Genomic DNA, 12,672 nt, shown 5'->3' with positions numbered 1-12,672 from the left:
ATACCTAGGAATAAGGCTACCTAAGGAGGCAATAGACCTGCACTCTAAAAACTATAAGATGCTGATAAAAGAAATCAAAGATAACACAAACAGATGGAAAGATATACCACGTTCTTGGATTGGAACAATATTGTTGTTCCAATATTGTCAAAATGACTGTACTACCCAAGGCAATCTACAGATTCAATGCAATCCCTATCAAATTACCAATGGTATTTTTCACAGAACTAGAACAAAAAATCTTAAAATTTGTGTGGAGACACAAAAGACCCCGAATAGCCAAAGCAATCTTGAGAAAGAAAAATGGAGCTGGAGGAATCAGGTTCCCTGACTTCAGACTGTACTACAAAGCTACAGTTCAAAACAGTATGGTAGTGGCACAAAAACAAATAGAGATCCATGGAACAGGATAAAAAGCCCAGAAATAAACCCACGAACCTATGGTCAATTAATATATGATAAAGATGGCAAGAATATACAATGGAGAAAGGACATTCTCTTCAATAAATGGTGCTGGGAAAACTGGACAGCTACATGCAAAAAAAAATGAAATTATAATATTCTTTAACACCATACACAAAAATAAACTCAAAATGGATTAAAGACCTAAATGTAAGACTCGAGACTATAAAACTCTCAGAGGAAAACATAGGCAGAACACTCTTTTACATAAATCACTGCAATAGCTTTTTTGATCCGTCTCCTAGAGTAATGGAAATAAACACAAACAAATGGAACCTAGTTAAACTCAAAAGCTTTTGCACAGCAAAGGAAACCATAAACAAAACGAAAAGACAACCCATAGAATGGGAGAAAATATTTGCAAATGATGTGGCCAAGAAGGGATTAATCTCCAAAATTTACAAACAGCTCATGTGGCTCAATATCAAAAAACAAACAACCCAATCAAAAAATGGGCAGAAGACCTAAATAGACATTTCTCCAAAGAAGACATACAGATGGCCAAGAGGCACATGAAAAGATGCTTAACATTGCGAATTATTAGAGAAATGTAAGTCAAAACTACACTGAGATATCACCTCCCACCAGTCAGAATGGCCATCATCAAAAAATCTAGAAACAATAAATGCTGGAGAGGGTGTGGAGAAAAGGGAACCCTCCTACACCACTGGTGGGAATGTAAATTGATACAGGCACTATGGAGAACAGTATGGAGGCTCCTTAAAAAACTAAAAATAGAGCTGCCATGTGATCCGGCAATCCCACTCCTGGGAATAAATCTGGAGAAAAACATGGTTCGAAGGAATACATGCCCCCAGTGTTCACTGCAGCACTGTTTACGATAGCCAAGAGATGGAAGCAACCAAATTGTTCATTGACAGTTGAATGGATAAAGCTGTGGTACATATATACAATGGAATATTACTCAGCCATTAAAAAGAATGAAATAATGCCATTTGCAGCAACATTGATGGACCTGGAGACTATCATACTAAGTGAAGTAAGTCAGAGAAAGACAAATATCATATGATATCGCTTATATGTAGAATCTAAAAAAATGATACAAATGAACTTATTTACAAAACAAAAACAGACTCACAGACAGAGTACAAACTTATGGTCACCAGGGGCGAAGGGTGGGGGGAGGGATAGATTGGGAGATTAGGACTGACATGTCCACACTGCTAAATTTAAAACAGATAAGCAATAAGGACCTACTGTATAGCACAGGGAACTTTGCTCAAGTCTGTAAGAACCTAAATGGGAAAAGAATTTGATAAATAATAGATACATGTATATGTATAACTGAATCACTTTGCTGTACACCTGAAACTAACACATTGTTAATCAACTATAACTCCAATATAAAATAAAAATTAAAAAAAAATATTTTAAGGTCCAAAGCATTGAATAAATTCTGAGATGTGATTTGTGAGGGGGGGAAAAAAAAAAGAAAGAAAATTACAGGTCAGAGTGGTGGAGAAAATAGTATAGATGTTAAAAATATCGAAGTTTAAATTTTTCATAAGTCACAAATCTATAGTATTCTTGGATTCTAAGTGCACTGCTGGCTAAGATTAATGAAGGTCACACTTAAATAGTTCACAGATTGGTCTGTTAACATCCAGAAGGACTAAAGTAATTTTCTTTGCTCTTGAAAATACCAGCCAGTAACCTGTCTCATTAGACTGACCCTTCTGGATTCTAATCAAAGCTTATTTAACTGTCATTTGTAGGATTCAGCCACAAGCATGTCAAATGTTGAGAAAGCATACTGTTCTATTTTTTTCTACTACTTGATTTAGCACAGACTATTTGATCCATTTCAAGGGCAACCCAAATAAGAGAAAGGCTGAGGTGCTCTTAAATTAATACTTGTTTAAAGATAGAGATTTGGACATGTTAGTAATACTGACGCATGTAAAATATTAAAAAATAGATTCCTGAGGAAAGTCAGGTGCTCTTCTTTATTCAGCGGGTGTGTAAGCAAACGTCTGGCACAGAGGTTGACTCTAATCTGGACGCTGTGGATGACGAGCCGCAGGTAAAGGAGCAGCCGCCTAAGTGTGCAATTGATTAGTCTGTGTTGCCAGATCACCTCCACTGCTCTTCATTTATGATTACTTCTTTTTGGCTGGAGGATATGCTGCCAAGCTGGCACCTCCTTCTCCCAAATGCCTTCTTTCTGCCAGTTTACAGGGGAGTGTTTTGTAGAAAAACTGCCAACACTTCCTTTCCCGTCTTACAGATTAAATAAATTACATCTGCTTAACATACACAGCCTCTGTTGGCCCAGGGAACCAGATAAGCTGTTTGGACAGTGACCTCAACTGATATTTTGTGTTCTAGAAATGTATTCAGTTGGGGAGGGGATATCACGAATGGCATGAAAACCTTGCTTTTTCTTGGGTTGCAACCTTGAGCCCAAGTACTGGCTCCACCACCACTTACTAGCTGTGTGATCCTGAGCAAGTCATCGAACATTCTTTGTATCTCAATTTTCTTATCTGTAACCTGAACAATAATCTTATTTGAGGTAAATATTGAAAGACCTCTACTTCCTTATTTAATGAAATACTAGTCAAAATCCCATTGTAATTTTCCTTTTTCTCACAGGGCAGGGGAATAATACTTGTCAAATTGATCTTGAAGTTTCTCCAGGAAAGGAAAAATACAAGAATAACCAAGAAATACTTGAAAATGAATGGGGGAGACATGCCCTACCCAGTCAAAATAACTAAATGTGGTACTGTGGGAAGGTACATAAATCAATGAAAGAGAGAACAAAGAAAAATTTATATGTTGCATATACTAGAGCTATTTAAAATTAATAGTGACAGGGCATATTGTTCAATAAATGGGATGGGACGGCTAAATGTCCATTTGGGAAAAAAATCTACAAGGTTTGATATTTTATTTTAGGCTTTAGTGATTTCCTCCTTTATGAGCTTGGATCCCCAAATCTCAAGGGCTTCTTTCATCTAAAATAATGCATTATTACATTAAAGGCTTAAGAATTATCCACTTAGAGCGGGACTTCCCTGGTGGCTCAGTGGTTAAGAATCCGCCTGCCAATGCAGGGGACACAGGTTTGTTCCCACATGCTGTGAAGCAACTAAGCCCATGCACCACAACTACTGAGCCTGCGCTCTAGAGCCCGTGAGCCACAACTACTGAACCCACATGCCACAACTACTGAGCCCGCATGCCACAACTACTGAAGCCCACACACCTAGAGCCCATGCTCCGCAACAAACAAGATAAGCCACCACAGTGAGAAGCCCGCACACCGTAGCGAAGAGTAGCCCCCACTCGCCATAACTAAAGGAAGGCTGCGTGCAGCAACGAAGACCCAACGCAGCCAAAAATAAATAAATAAATTAATTAATTAATTAAAAAAAAGAATTTTCTATTTAGGTGACAGATGAAGGCATGAGAGTGGACAAGATCATTGAAGAAGAGTACCAAGGGGTCTGTGGTTGGAATATTGGGGCATACCTACATTTAGGATGGAGATGGAAGAAGTGGACCAAAGGTGGCCTGCGTCAATGACCAACTTATTTTTTTAAGGTCATAGAACCCAAGGGAGGAAAGGTTTTAAATAAAGGTAGCTCAGATCGGTGCTCTGTGGTGACCTAGATGGGTGGGATGCAGGGGGAGGGAAGTCCAAGAGGGAGGGGATGTATGTATACATACAGCTGATTCGCCTCGGTGTAGAGCAGAAACTAACACAACATTGTAAAGCAATTATACTCCAATAAAAAATGAATTAATTTAAAAAAAGGAAGGTTGAGGAAGGTCATATGAAAAGAGGTTAAGATGATTGAAGGCTGGAAGGAACATTATGGGTTAGACACGTAGGACATGACCAGCTTTCCTCAAGAAAGAATTTTCCTAGTAGTAAGATTAAACCAGCCTTCCTCAAGAAAGGAAATGACCAGCTTTCCTCAAGAAAGAATTTTCCTAGTAGTAAAATTAAACCAGAATCAGTGAGGTGACAGCAGGCACACACTAACAAAGAGATTCTTTCCATATATGGAAAGAGGTGGAACTCCAGCTTAATGGGGAAATAACTGGGGACGAATTTCCAGAAGCAACTGAACTGATTTTTTTGAACCTGCTACTAAGCTATAATACTCTATGTGCTAGACACTGAGCTGGATGTCACCAATTTCCAGAGCAAAGCTGCAGGGTCAATGTTGTTTTCACTTTACAGGTGAGGATTTGTAAGCCAGCATACAAACAACACGTACTAACTAGTTTGGGCTAGTTAATTAAGCAGTCTAAGGCAGTTTTATTAAAGGAGGATAATGCTACCTACACCTCAACACTGTTCTGAAGATTAAATTATTAAATTATATATCTGTGTATATACAAACATAACATACATATCTATGTATGTATAAACATGTACAAACACAAACAGAAAGGTGTAGAATAGCACTTTGCAGGAACTTAATACATATTCCTGGTACCATACTTGAGAAAAATAGCAATGAGTAAGGTATAGTCATGGTGGCATAACTGAATTTAACTGCAGGCTTTCTTTTATGTGTACCCAGCTTTATTTTGAACAACCACCTTTAACGTACAGGTTTCTCCTCTTCTTTTGTTAGGTATTGGATGTGAGTAGAGAAGGCAAAGAAGAAGTATTCTACGGGCCTACACTTCCTTTTGCTTCCAATGGAATAGCAGCATGCTTCCTCCCAGCTCCGTATTTCACATGCCCTAACCTTCAAACTCTTCAAGTGCCTCATCACAGGATTGGCACCATCTGAAAAGCCAGTGCTCTCTTAACAACCATCATGAACACGAGGAAGAAAAAGGCCTGACTTTTGGATACTGGGCATGAAAATACTCAGTGCTTCCTTGTTTTGTTTTCTAGATCTTCTATTCAGATAAACATTAGCAAAAAATGAACAGTTTTCTAAAATACACATTATTGAAAACGCTTGTCACGCTTCTCAGTGTGTGTCAATATACAGTACAATATGTGTGACTTTTATGGTGGTGTAGCTTAGTGCTAACTTAATGGTCCATGGATGTTTTAAGCATCCTTTGTACACTTTGTCTAATCAGTGCTGTCCAGGACATTACCCTCTTAGTAAGGCAGTTTATTTCACAAGTACTGCCATCAATGATCTTAAAAAAAAATTGTCAGTACTTAATCTCTTTACTACTTAAGCCTGGGATTGTAATTTTTCTTTTAAAAATTTAACATTATACAGCCCTGCTGTATACGTAGAGACTCATCATTATGACATCATAAATTTTTAAATGCCATATTTTATTCAAGGTAATACAAATAATAGAAGTACACCGGAACAGCAGATGGAATACCCAGATTTTTCACCTTGGTTGCTCTGTTGCCTTGGGCCAGGAGCTTAACTTTACATTGCTTCAGTTTTCTCACTTTTTAAGGGGGGCAATTATTGATTTCCATATTAATTCAGAAGAATGTTGTAAGGATTAGGCAAATGCTCTGAAGTACTTTGCCTAAGAAAAAAAAATGTCACTCAAATTACAAGGTATTTTACTGTTTTAGAACCTTGTAACTGAAAAAGATTATTTTTGAAGTTTAAAAATTACTAGATAGAACTTGGAACACAAGCTATGAGATAAATGATTCTGAAAAGCATGTGAAAGAGACATGCTAATTATGAAAAAGGGAGTTTACTAAAGCCAAAGATTCCTAAACTTGTACAAACACTTGCCTCAAATAATAAGTCTCTCAAACATTTCATCTAAGCTCATTTAGTGAAAAATGACATTTTAAAGCTCAAAAAAAATTAGTTGTACTAATTTCGGTACCATAAAGTGCTCTGACATAAATTTGAACCTAGTATCAGTAGTTATAATAAAAGTTTTTCCACTTTGTTAAAGGTTATGTCAATCTTGAGTGCTTGTGGGATTCTTCTCTACCACCAATACATATTTTATTACTACCATTTTTAATAATGCATGAGAATTTTTTTAGGCTAGGTTTTTGGATTTGCTTTGTCTATAACAAAAAATAAAAAATAAAACAACTCAATAATTGTATTTGAACATAAATTCAACAAGTATAACATGAGTTTTTCCCCTTTCCTTAATCTTGTTAGGATAAGTCACCTTTATTAAAAGGAAGATTTTACTTTTTTTCCTTAGTTTAATCATTCAGCAATCCTTGTCTTAATGGGAAATTGTCATTTTATTCATGTAACCACTTTTAGTAATCAGAAGTGAATAAAAAAATATTTTTTATCCTAAATATAGAATTCACTAACTTTATATAAGATACCTAAAACATTAATTAAAAAAAAAAAAAAATATATATATATATAAATAAAACTTCTGGCCGGAGGGGGGAGACTAGGGGTAAGAAAAAAATGATAAATTTTTAAAAGAACAGATTTTGTTTACACAAACAAAAAGCCTTAAGAGTATTTGTACAGTTCTGAAAAGTGAAAATTGATACTGATAATTGAGATTTAGAAGGAAAACAGAGAGTCTCTTTAAAAGGTATAAACCATCTAAATTAAATTTTTAAAATGCCTTACCATGTCAGGAAAATGGACTCCAGCGTTTCAGAAATCTTTTCAACAAGGACCTAAACAAGAATTATTTCAGATTTACTAAAATTTCTACTTGACACACAGATTTTCCATCCAGCAGTTTTACCTTATAAAACAATCTATTTTTAATCCCAGACTCTCTACCCAATTAATGAAAGGGAAGGTCTAAAAGTGAACTTGCTTGAATGACAAACGGAAAGGCAGCCTGAGATTATTCTAATTTCTGTGCAGACTTCTAACTATTCATTTAAAACAAACCAGTATATATTATCAAACCTCTCCTCAGTGAACTTTAATGTATTATTCAGTAATATTACAGAATTGAAGTCAGAATTTTTAAAAGTTTTACATAGTTTTCAGAAACACTTATAATTATAGACAAAGAACAGCATCCAAAGTACAGCGCCCCTCCCCTAAAAAGAAAAAACTCAGATCGCTTATAATTCGATCCTTCCCTCAAATTATTGATCATAAGAGCTAATAAGAAAAATTCTAGAAAACCATGTTTGGTCATATAAACCAAAGCCCATTGAAACTATTCAAATATATGTTCTCCATGTAAGTGAACTATCCTACAGTAATTCATCTTCCATTTTTACTCTTCAAAGTTAAAGACCATATTGTATTTATATTTAAATTATTAATTTGAATTTCCAAAAGACTATGAAGCTTCCAACAGTTTAAACATCATTTCAAGATTTTACTTTAAAAAAGGAAGAGCAGTAACACAGATATTAGCAGTGTTCTTACTCTAGGAGGAAAAGCCAGAAAAGACATGAATCTCTAAAATAAAATAATATGTATGTAAAATGCAGTAAAATTCCTTAGATCTTTAAGAACAAAATGCCAATTGGTTATTTTTAGGGTGTTTTTCATACTTTTTCTCTTCATACTTTTTCTCTTCTCAGTTTAACCACGTGTATATTGTATACCCTTCAGCCATTACAATAGCTGAAAAATTAACTTTTCTTTGTTTTAGCAGAGTATAAAAGCAACAGGAATAAGATAAAAATTATTCCTCTAGGTAACACGGTTCATTTTTATTTTGGTTTTCAAAGAGTCAATCTGTCATAAAGAGGCAGTTGAATAATCACAGGTGCAGTGTAAGTTGAATATATACATTTTTAATTATATCTCATTACTATATACACAAATAACTTAAAGCATGCATATGCCCAGAATTTTTCTAAAAGCACAATCCACAAATGCAATGAACTGGATAACTATCAGCACACCAAAAACTTCAATGAGCAGAAGTTGGTAAGTTCATTTGGTACTGATTTTGGTAACCTTACCAAACATAGTTTATCACAGAATCAAAATATAAGTCTCATATCTTATTAAATATGTGAAAGAATACGCTATTTTGCTAGCTTCCCAAACCAACTGTTTTAAGCAAACAAAGCACGTTATTTATACTAGCATACTCTATACTTGACTGACAAGGCAATATTTTTAACCCTAGGAGGAGTAGGCAGGAGATCAGTTTTTGGAAAATGTAAGGTTTATGTAAAAAGTCTATCAGTCAAAAAGCAGTGGTTTAGTACAGAGAACACAGTTTTTGGTGAGGTTTATATGATATCTATCTTTTATCTTTGAAACACAAGTGCTATGTTACTGTGTAGGATTAGGGAAGGTAGGTTTCCTAAAGGCTTTTCCCAACTGCAAGGCTCATCAAATTTTTATATGATATATAATCCTAACAAAGGGGAAGTAAAAATAAAAACTGCCAAAGATTCTGTGAAAGTACACACACATAGTCTAACAACTCACAAATAATATTTTACTTACCCCCCAAAATAGAAAAAGTCAAATATGCTTAGTAAGAAAAGAAAATATGCTAGGGATAAGTAAAGATATTAAAAGTTTTAAACTTTGAAACTCTTCTAATACAAATGAACAAAATACTGAATGGTTTTTGTGCAGAGACAATACTCCATGTTTTTTTCCTCTCCTATGGAAACCTAAGTAAATGTTCAACTGAAATTTAAATCGTAACCAAATCTGTGTCTAATAAAGTCCTTTCATCTCCCTGTTGTCCTTCAATCATCTCTTCTACACTCCATCTGATATTTTAAAGAAATTATTTGAGTGGAATACTTACATATCCAACATGTATATTTTAATTTTCTTCCTATTTAAGTGTCTTAAGGTTAGGTTTCTATAGAAATGATGGTATTCTAAGTTGGCAAACTGAGTGAGGCCCACAGCTTAGAATGAACATGTCATTCAGAGAAAGCAGCTAAGACAGTCTACTCTCCTGCTTGAGGTAAGTTTGGAAACGGAAGGTATAGCGTCAGATGGTAGAAGTCTCCTGACTGAAGGGCTTGAATGTCAGCTTATTAACAATGGGAAGTAAATGGAGGTCCTTGAGCAGAAAAGTAACAAGAAGAAAGAAGTATTTTAGGAACACTAATGTCAAAACTATGTGAAGAATAAATTTCAGGAGTCCAGAGATAAGAAGGAGATTATAGTACCCAATAGAAAAATGTTTGGATGAATGAAATGGCAAAAAGAAAAAAATCACAAGAGCTTGTATTGGTGATCAAATGAAAAGTGGGGAACAATGAATCCAAGAAATATCAAGGCTAAGTGACTTGGGAAAGTGGTGTATTCTCTGGGTAGAAAATGAAGGCATGAGCTAGACTGGAAACGAAGATGATAAGGGCAGCTTGACGTGTTGCCTTGAGATTTCAGGAGAATCCAACTAGACAGGTTTAGAGAAAAATTAGCACTACAGATAGAAAAAATTATAAGCTAGTTTTATCAGTTCACTACTACAAGAATGTTGAGACAGAGCAGGTGAAGGGCTAGATCTTACCAGTAGGGACAAGAAGGAAGAATGTGTATGTAGGAAGGAGCGATACTGCTGAGGAAGGGATGAGAAGATAAAAGAAAATGCAACGTCACAGAGGCCCCAAAGACCAAGAAAAATGAGAACACATTTCAGATTTGACCAAAAGAGACTGGCCTACCTTACCATGGTAGAAGCAGCCGCTTCAGAGATAACAGGGTTTTTAGGGGAAAAGGAACATTAAGGAAGCAAGTATAAGGTACTCTAAGTCTGGAAATGGAAAAAGACAAGACTATAGTAATAATTTATGGGTCAGTGAAGATTCTTAAGAAATGGAACAGAGTCATAAATTTTCTTTTTTCTTCAATTAATAAAACAGCTTCTTTAAAAGTTTACTGATACATACATTAAAAAATATATATATATACATACACATGTATTGTTACAGACTTTTTCTTGTTACTGATTTTTTTAATGTATAAACTTTAGTTATTCTTAGTATCTACAGCTATACACCCTAATGCATGATTCAGCAGCAGATTTTCTTAACCCTTAAAAAGTTTCATAAGCTAAGGAGCAAGATTCTCCAAGATATCTTTATCAATTTCCCTTTGGGGGTGAAAAAATATATATACACACACATATACACACACACACATAACCTCTTTAAAGTCATCCCATTAAATAGTTTACATTTCAATTGCTACAACTTGCAAAATAATGCATCATTCATTTAATAAGTCACTATCATAATGAAACTCATTGTTATGAAGTCTTCGTAACCTTAAAGAGGCTTTTATTCATCCCATTTGTTGAATTAAAAACAGTTTATTTGGGGGGAAAATAAACCATTTATATGTCATAAAGTCCTTTAGACTTCACAGATTACAATTAGGAAAGGGCTATTAACTCTAGTTTCCCGATTGCAGTGCATTTCATTTTAAAAGATACATCTTGAGTCAGAAAAGGGTTGAAATGTTTTCCTGAAGGAATAGTAGAACCATGATAAACACTAGATGCTCAAGAAAAAAACAAATTATTTCACACTTAGCAAACATGACATGTAAGAAAACATTGAAAAGAAGTGGGGACTTCATCTAGGACATACCATTAGAGAAAGAGGAACAAAATTGAGAAGTGTTCTTCACCTTTGTGCATGAGATAGAGTGATCATGTCTGTACACCACTAAACAGAACACAGGTCAACAAATACTTTCACATACATTTAAATTATATGATTATAATTATAAATCAATTATCCCACTGATTCCTACCAGAACATTGTAAAATTTAAAAAAGGGTTATTATTCATTTTTCTCCATGAAGGAACTGAGACTCAGAAAGGTTAAGAACTTGCTCAAGGTCACAAAGCAGAGCTGGGTTTGAGATTCAGGTGGGTTCCCAACACTAAGATGGGAGCTCTTTTTACCAAATAATGCTCATTAGAAAAAGGAGTCAAGGACAAAAGCCCAACTGGTAGAATGAATCTGAATGAAATAGTTAAAGGGTTGAGAGATGAGCTGCTACAGGAAACTAAACTGGCTCCCGGCAAACATGAAAGATGCTAGTTTATAAGAGGCTCTAATTGAAGAGCAAGGAGATAAATCAGCTGAATTCTCAGACCTCTTCTGTTAATTCTGTAAACTAAAAAATTTCCAGAATATTATTTATTCTCTTTTCCTAAAGGCTCTTCTTGTTTATCCTCCTCCTGATCTGTCTTTTAATGACAACTCCAAACGAAAGGATGAGTAGAGGAAGACATCTGGCAACTGTTGGAACCCAAGTATTGATATAAACACTGTTGGTCCAAGTTAAAAAAAAATACATATTATCTGTATAATCATTTAGCCAGATTCAGTCTCATTCCTCATAGAGTTAAGTGTGCTTTGTAAGGATTTTATTAACTTGCCTCACGCATAGTATAAAAAAGGATAACAAATATACAGTTCTATCTCCTGACCACCCCTCCAAAAAAAAAAACCCAGCATAGGGCAGCCAGGTAATTTTAAATAGTATCGTAATAAAATATAACTCATAAGAAAACAAAAACAAAACAGAAATAAGTTACTCACAAGGCAGAAAGTCACATTGCAGTAAAATGGCCATGGATCAACCAGTACAAACCTGCTTAGACATACACACATAACACTCCCAGCTAGGAAAAGTTTCTTTAGTTTCACTAAATCCTCTTCAAAATAGATTGCAGTTTTACCAAGTTCCAAAGCTCCTATAACATATTTAATTAACTTTTATTTCCTTATTTATATACTTTATACTTACAGGTATGAAAGGAAAAAATCCTAGAAAGTATTTTTAACAGAACATTATACAATTAATTAAAAGTAGGAGTCAGAATGGTGCAAAGTGACTTTAGATAGTTATAATTAACATTGAGGATGAATCACAAAATAGATTCAATATTATCATCTTTTAGTCTCTGTATCTCATCTTGTCCCACTTGTCCTAGGTGAGATAAAAGTTTGCTATAGGCTTCCCTGTAAAGAAAAAAGAAGACAGATATATATTTACTACCTTTTCCATTATTTTTCATTTAAGTCTTTACAAACTGAGCCTGCCTGAATGTCTACTTGTCTATACACACCATACACGATCTGATTAAAGTACTTTGATTCTTTAACCTACTACTTTTGGACATATGAATTATAGTATGAGTACTGACCCTTCTAAAACAATCTCTTTAGGAAATACAGACTTATACACCCCCGCCATGTTTCATTACTCTAAATAGTCCAGCATTATCTTCAGCTGGGTTGTAATCTATTAAAAAAAAAAAAAAGCCTTGATCTATTTCTGACCAAAACCTATATTATCTAGTTGAGTCACTAATCTTATTCACTGGAA

At 34.8% G+C, this 12,672-nt stretch overlaps 2 protein-coding genes across 17 annotated transcripts in view; one reads left to right on the top strand and one right to left on the bottom strand.

Moving 5' to 3' along the window:
• Positions 1 to 6,205, top strand: part of KLHL32 (kelch like family member 32) — a 230,974-nt gene extending 224,769 nt beyond the window's left edge. For all 13 annotated transcript variants that reach the window (XM_082405247.1, XM_082405246.1, XM_082405244.1 and 10 more), the window contains one exon: positions 5,079 to 6,205. In XM_082405247.1, coding sequence (XP_082261373.1) covers positions 5,079 to 5,240 — 162 coding nt within the window. In that variant the 3' untranslated portion in view covers positions 5,241 to 6,205. The remainder of the gene's footprint in view (positions 1 to 5,078) is intronic.
• The window catches only part of MMS22L (MMS22 like, DNA repair protein), a 194,175-nt gene that overhangs the window by 41,571 nt on the left and 139,932 nt on the right, over positions 1 to 12,672 (bottom strand). For 2 of the 4 annotated variants that reach the window (XR_014248429.1, XR_014248430.1), the window contains exon 25: positions 7,002 to 12,305. Coding sequence is in view for 2 of the 4 variants with exons in the window: in XM_082405195.1 (XP_082261321.1) it covers positions 12,212 to 12,305 (94 nt within the window). In the remaining 2 variants the exon portion in view is untranslated. Of the gene's footprint in view, positions 1 to 7,001; positions 12,306 to 12,672 lie in introns of those variants that run through there. The other 2 variants (XM_082405195.1, XM_082405194.1) reach the window with 1 other exon arrangement.

Source organism: Balaenoptera borealis (assembly GCF_965194805.1).
Source record: "Balaenoptera borealis genome assembly, chromosome: 9".
NCBI lineage: Eukaryota > Metazoa > Chordata > Mammalia > Artiodactyla > Balaenopteridae > Balaenoptera > Balaenoptera borealis.
The sequence above is the reverse complement of the archived record's forward strand: the minus strand, read 5'-3'. Positions and strand labels throughout refer to the sequence as shown.